Genomic DNA, 6000 nt, shown 5'->3' with positions numbered 1-6000 from the left:
CTATCTGCCCCATACGTGCTCAGGGCTCATTCGAGACCCCCCCAAAACGTCCCCAGATCCCCTGAATGCTCCCCTTACAGGTATTTCTGGGAATTCATCTCCTGGCATCCCCCGCGAGCTCGCAGCACCTCATAACCCAGTCCCACGCGGAAACTCCTGCCCTGCCCCACTCCCTAAAGAGCTCAGTTAGAGGTACCCAGGCTCCCCCAACGTTCACCCGACGCGTATATGTTCCCTGCTGAGGACCTGAAGCCGCCACTCAGAGGGAAAACTGTCCCTTAAGTGCCTTCCTAGACTCCCAAACTCGCTGTAAGAACCACTTCCGGGACTACAGCTCCCATCATGCTCCGCTGTTCCGGTAAAACGCCATTCTAACCATGAATTCATCTCCCATAATGCCTTGCACTCCACTGAGAGACACTGAAGCTGCGCCTACAACTACCGTGATGCTTCACGGCTCCATTAAACCTCATTATACCCGCGCCTACAACTCCCATCACCCCCCGCGCCCCGCAGAGCCCCGTTAGAGCCCCCGAGTGCCCGTCCGGACCCCGAATGGCCCCAGATTCCCCTCCCTGACCGCCAAGGGCCTCCCTGAAACAGCCAGGTAACATCCGAAGCCCAGACTTTCCCTCAGCATCTCTAAGTTCTCTGTTAGTGCCCACTCGACGCTCCCAAGTGTCCTCCCGTCCTCAACTTCCTTCTAAATTCTTTCCCCAGACCCAAAATTGCCGCGAATGTGCCCCAGAAATGTCTCCCTGGACCCGAAGTGCCCCGCTGGAGCCTGTCGGAGAAAAAGATGATAATAAAGGTGACCAAATGACTGCAAATATTACAAATTGTCAAATACTACAAATTATCATAAAGAAGGAGAAATAAATAACCGATAGAGTTTATTTAATGAATGAATTGTGTTACTTAGAATCATTGGCCAATATTTTCTTTGGTTGCTCATAATGAATAGAGTTTTATTATAAATATAAAAATGTGGTTATAAAAATAGAGAATAGTAATATTATAAATAAGAAAAATATATTTTAATATTTAAGAACATTTTAAATTGAAAAAGAAATTTATGAGGTTTTTTTTCTAATTTGGGTTGTCAGTCAAAGGTGGGTGATATCATGACACAGTTATGATGGGGGTGAGGAGCAGGTTGTCCAAACAGGGCCAGCCAGCAAGGGGCTCATTCTTCTCTGTGCCCAGAGCTCCTAAGGAGACATTCAGCACCAAGATCACTCTGGAAATGCTTCTCTCTGTCATGAATGTCGTTCTATTTATACAATTTATCAGACAACAAGGTTAAATTTTGAGGCAATTTTTAAAATTGCAACAATTGTATATAAATGAATACAATCAAAATATATTGGATACATATATCTGAATATATACAAAATTTGGCAGTTAGTAATTTAGTATAATTGAGGCTCCTATAAAGCATAAGCAAAACCAACCGGGGGTACGGGGAGGGGCTCGCCCTTCCTCACGTACTGAACAATGGAGCCAAAATTCCCACCTATATACTATATGCTAATACATATTCATACAGAAGTTTCTAAAAAACTCCTCCTAGTTTCCATTCCTAAAGTCTACATCACTATGTTGTATGGCACATGCTCTACTAATGGGTTAGGGGGTCTCTCATCCTTTTGAGGGTCTATTCCCGATGAAGGCTCATCGTCTTCATCAATGACCGAGGTGTGACCTGCAGGTAGCACAGGTGCCCTGTGTGACTGAGCAGATGTTTTCCATAATAGGACTCTAATTAAATCCCATCCCTGGAATCATCCCATTTTGGCCCATTCCAAGGTAGAGTCTTCTATTTCTAGATGCTGCTTATCATACCTACGTCCTTCTACTACTCCCTTCCAACATCTGGAGGATTCCATCTGCTTTGCCTCACTCGTTTCCTTTTTTTTGGCTTTGTAACGATTATTTTCTATTGATGTGAGTACAATTTTGCTAATATAGTTACAATTTCGTTAGCACGAATCTCATTTATCACATACATACATATCTGTGAGACTTTCCTGTCCAATCATTATCCATCCCAACCCTGGCACATCCCAAGTCCAGCAAATTGCATGCACAGAAAGCCAAAACTCAGCAATTCCCCGTTTCCAGCACCAGCCCTGCTCAGATCTGGTGATTTGTGGGTGCCAGCACTGCAGATCCAGCAGATTGTTGACGCTGGCAGTGCCCAGGTCTGGCGTTTGCCAGCATCGGTGCCGCCCAGAGCCGTCAGTTTCCTGCTGCTGGGGCACTCGGGGGTTGTGGCTGAGCAGGAAAGGTGAGCCTGTGCCGGGAGCTTTTCTTGGCTGGAGCAAAGGCTGGGCACGCAGAGACCTTCCTGGCACTGTGCCCTGGGCCAGCAGGGATTGTGCTGCTGGAGCCCACCCTCAATTTCTTCTGTCAGGCAGCTTTAGGACATGGAGGAGCCAGAGCAGACCCTCAGCTTTCTGGATTCATCCAGAAGAATCCTGTGTGTGAAGCAGCCTGGGAACAGGGTTTCCATGCCAGGGTGGGCAATTCAGAGCCCTTTTCTCCCCCATGGGCTGAGGGTGTGGCACTTGCCATTGGCAAGGGCCCTGCAGGTGGCAAAGGGGCCGTTTTCAATCTGCTGAGAACAGTCGGAACTGAGAGCCTGTCCTAAACCTGCTTTTCCTGCAAATGTACTCAAGGAATTCTCTTTTTTTGCAGTCTCAGCCCCTGTGTGTGTGCAGGTGTACTGAGTGAAGGATGGAACGGGTCTATTTGGGGGAGATGTTCTCCTTCTCTAGTGGTTTTTGGTTTTGTTTTTGTTGTTCTTGTTGGATTTGTTTGTTTTCTTGGATGGGTTTGATTATTGTGGTTTATAATTTTAAATTTTGTTTTAATTTTTTAATCATCTCCTCCTGGCAGCTGTGGGCAGAGCTCTGTAGCTGTGTGTGACACTCGTGTGTGGCACAGGGAAGGTGTCCAGGGGGGCCTTGCCCGAGCTGTGTGCAGAGGAATCCCCATCAGGCCAGGCTGGGGGTGCTCCGTGGCCGGTGCCTTGCGTTGACTGGAAGCTGCCATGGAGCGTCTCCAGGGATGGAAGGTTGGGGCTGCCAGGGCTGTGGTGTCACAGACAGGGGAACGCTGGGGCTGCCACAGCTGCCGTGTCCCAGAGAGGGGAATGTTGGGGTGCCCTGCTCCTGGCCCGGCCCCAACAGCTCTGCCAGCTCCTCCCAAGGACACAAAGGCTGAGGCAAAGGGTGAGAATTGCGGGAGGGGCTGAGCTGGGAGGGACCCGGTGGGATCATGGAGTCCAGGGCCCGGCCCTGCACAGACAGCCCAACAAGGGGAGGCTGTGCATCCCTGGGAGAGGTGTCCAAAGGCTCCTGGAGCTGTGCCAGCCTTGCAGCTGGGAACATATTTTGAGGATCCTGGTCAGTGATGGAAAATCATTACGTAGGGGGAAGGAAGGAAGGAAGTTTGAAAGGAAGTTTGGAAGTTTGGAAGGAAGTTTGGAAGGAAGGAAGTTTGGAAGGAAGGAAGTTTGGAAGGAAGTTTGGAAGGAAGTTTGGAAGGAAGTTTGGAAGTTTGGAAGTTTGGAAATTTGGAAGTTTGGAAGTTTGGAAGTTTGGAAGTTTGGAAGTTTGGAAGGAAGTTTGGAAGTTTGGAAGGAAGTTTGGAAGGAAGGAAGTTTGGAAGGAAGTTTGGAAGGAAGTTTGGAAGTTTGGAAGTTTGGAAGTTTGGAAGTTTGGAAGTTTGGAAGTTTGGAAGTTTGGAAGTTTGGAAGTTTGGAAGTTTGGAAGTTTGGAAGTTTGGAAGTTTGGAAGGAAGGAAGGAAGGAAGGAAGGAAGGAAGGAAGGAAGGAAGGAAGGAAGGAAGGAAGGAAGGAAGGGTTATGAATGTAATTCTATTTATCCAATTTATCAAACAACAAGATTTAATTTAGCAGCAAAGTTTGGATCGGAACTTTTACAAATTTATATAATCAAAGTATTTGAGATGAATACAATCAAAGTATAGAATACATATATTTCAGGATATGTAAAATTTAAGAGTAAGTAATTTAGTATAATTGAGGATCCTATAAAGCATAAGCAAAACTGACCAGGGGTACAGGGAGGGGCTCCCCCTTCCTCTCGTACCAAAGCATCCAGGCTAACAATCCCACTTATATACTGTAGGCTACAGAAGTTTCTAGAAAACACTTCCTAGTTTCTATTCCTAAAAATCTATGTCACTATGTAGTTTGGTGCCTCCTCTACTAATGGTTAGGGGTCTCTCATCCTTTTGAGGGTCGTATTTCTGGTGAAGGCTCATCATCTTCATCAGTGTCTGCTGTGTAATCTTGCAGGTAGCACAAGCACACTAAGCTTGGGTTATATAACTAATCTTAAGTTCCCACAATAAAATTAAGTTCCATGCCTGGAATCATCCCAATTTGACCCATTTCAAGGTTGAAACTTTTATTTCTAGATGCTGCTTATCAGACCTACGTCCTTCTACTATTCCCTTCCAACATCCTTGTTCGACTCCCAACATCTGGAAGATGTCCTTTGCCCTGTCTCACCCATCTCCCCCCGCACTCTGTAACAATTGTCTTCTATTGATCTAAATACAATTTTGTTAATATAGCTACAATTTAATTAGCACAAATCACATTTATCACAATTCCCCCATTTCTCTTTTTGATCATATTGATTCGTGCTCTAAAAAGTTGTTGCTTGGTATTCTCTATATTCCTTCATACTAGCCTCCAATTTTTCTAACATTTCTCATGCTGCATTCAGCTTTTCACACTCCTCCTCAAATTTTATTAACATTTCTCGTGCCAGGGTATTCTCTTTGCATTCAGTCACCATTTTCTCGATATCTCTCCCTCCAGTGTGATAGAATCATGCTTTTAGTACCATCAAGAAATTCAGTTTCTTTTTTGCTGTTGATTCTGGATCCATGGGCATGGCTGTAAGTTGCATTCCTGGAATTATTGAGTGGATTACTCTAATTAGATAGGGTATCATGCAAGGCAGAAACAATAGTCCTAAACCAGAACATAATAGCATGAATCCCAATTTTTTCCACCACACACCCCTGTCACGATCCACTGTTAATGCAGAGCGGGGGTCATGATGGTTCTTTTGATCTCAAAGGTGCAAACAGGCAAAATGCAGGGGACAAAATCAGTTTATTCAACAACAGAAAATCAGTTTAGTCAACAACAGCAATGCATTTCATCAAATGCCAACAATTCAGTTACGGTAAAGGGGAGAGGTATAGGAAACAAAGTATAGGGAGAGGGGAAGGAAAGAAAGGGATGGGAAAATAGCTACCAACAGACGAGACGGGCGTCCTCACGGGTCATCCGATAGACGAGTCCTCATCCGTGGGGAGATCTCAGGGGTCTTCATCAGTGGAGAGATCTCAAAGGGTCTTTCCCAGAGGGTCGCTCTTTTATAGTCCTTCTCCAAAGTGAGTGGCCTCTGACCAAGAGGTGGGAAGATTTATGGACCATTGTGTGGTGCTGCAGGAGACAGGTACGGTCAATCAGTCCTCAGTTGATGCAACACAGTCTCTGGTTGGTGCCACAACAGCACGGTCCAGTGAACACAACACACCAGCACACAGTCATGAGCATCCACCTTGGCCCGGCCAGTAAACCATTGTTCAGAATCAGCCTGGGTGGGGGTCCTCGAGGTCTCCTTGCGACGGTCGGGAGGCAAAAATCGAGGGGAACTTCGGACCGACCCTTACACCACCCCGTGACTCACGATCGTCGTCAAGAGCGCCCTTTTGTAGAGTTGTAGTGAAGTCTTCAGTTGTGGTGTCTTCAGGACTCGTCCGAGTTGGTAGCATATCCCGGAAAACAGAGACAGGAAAGTAGGAAAAAGATAAGGGACAGGATAAGGAAAAGGAGAAAAGGGAAAACAAAACAGATTAATTATGTTCAATTTTGTTGATTGCTAACAACTTCAAACGATTTAAATTTTTTAATTTTGATTAGAAATAAATCAATTTTTAAAGCAAGTT

General features: G+C 45.7%; 1 protein-coding gene across 1 annotated transcript in view; it reads right to left on the bottom strand.

Annotated features, from left to right (window-relative positions):
- Nucleotides 1–213: 213 nt before the first annotated feature.
- LOC148218287 (uncharacterized) overlaps nt 214–6000 on the bottom strand; it is a 70948-nt gene continuing 65161 nt past the window's right edge. The window contains 1 exon segment of the mRNA XM_088157867.1: nt 214–246. Within this exon segment, the coding sequence (XP_088013993.1) occupies nt 214–246 (33 nt within the window).

This window comes from Sturnus vulgaris, unplaced genomic scaffold (assembly GCF_052056855.1).
Source record: "Sturnus vulgaris isolate bStuVul1 unplaced genomic scaffold, bStuVul1.hap1 Scaffold_192, whole genome shotgun sequence".
NCBI lineage: Eukaryota > Metazoa > Chordata > Aves > Passeriformes > Sturnidae > Sturnus > Sturnus vulgaris.
This window is presented reverse-complemented; position numbering and strand designations above follow the sequence as displayed.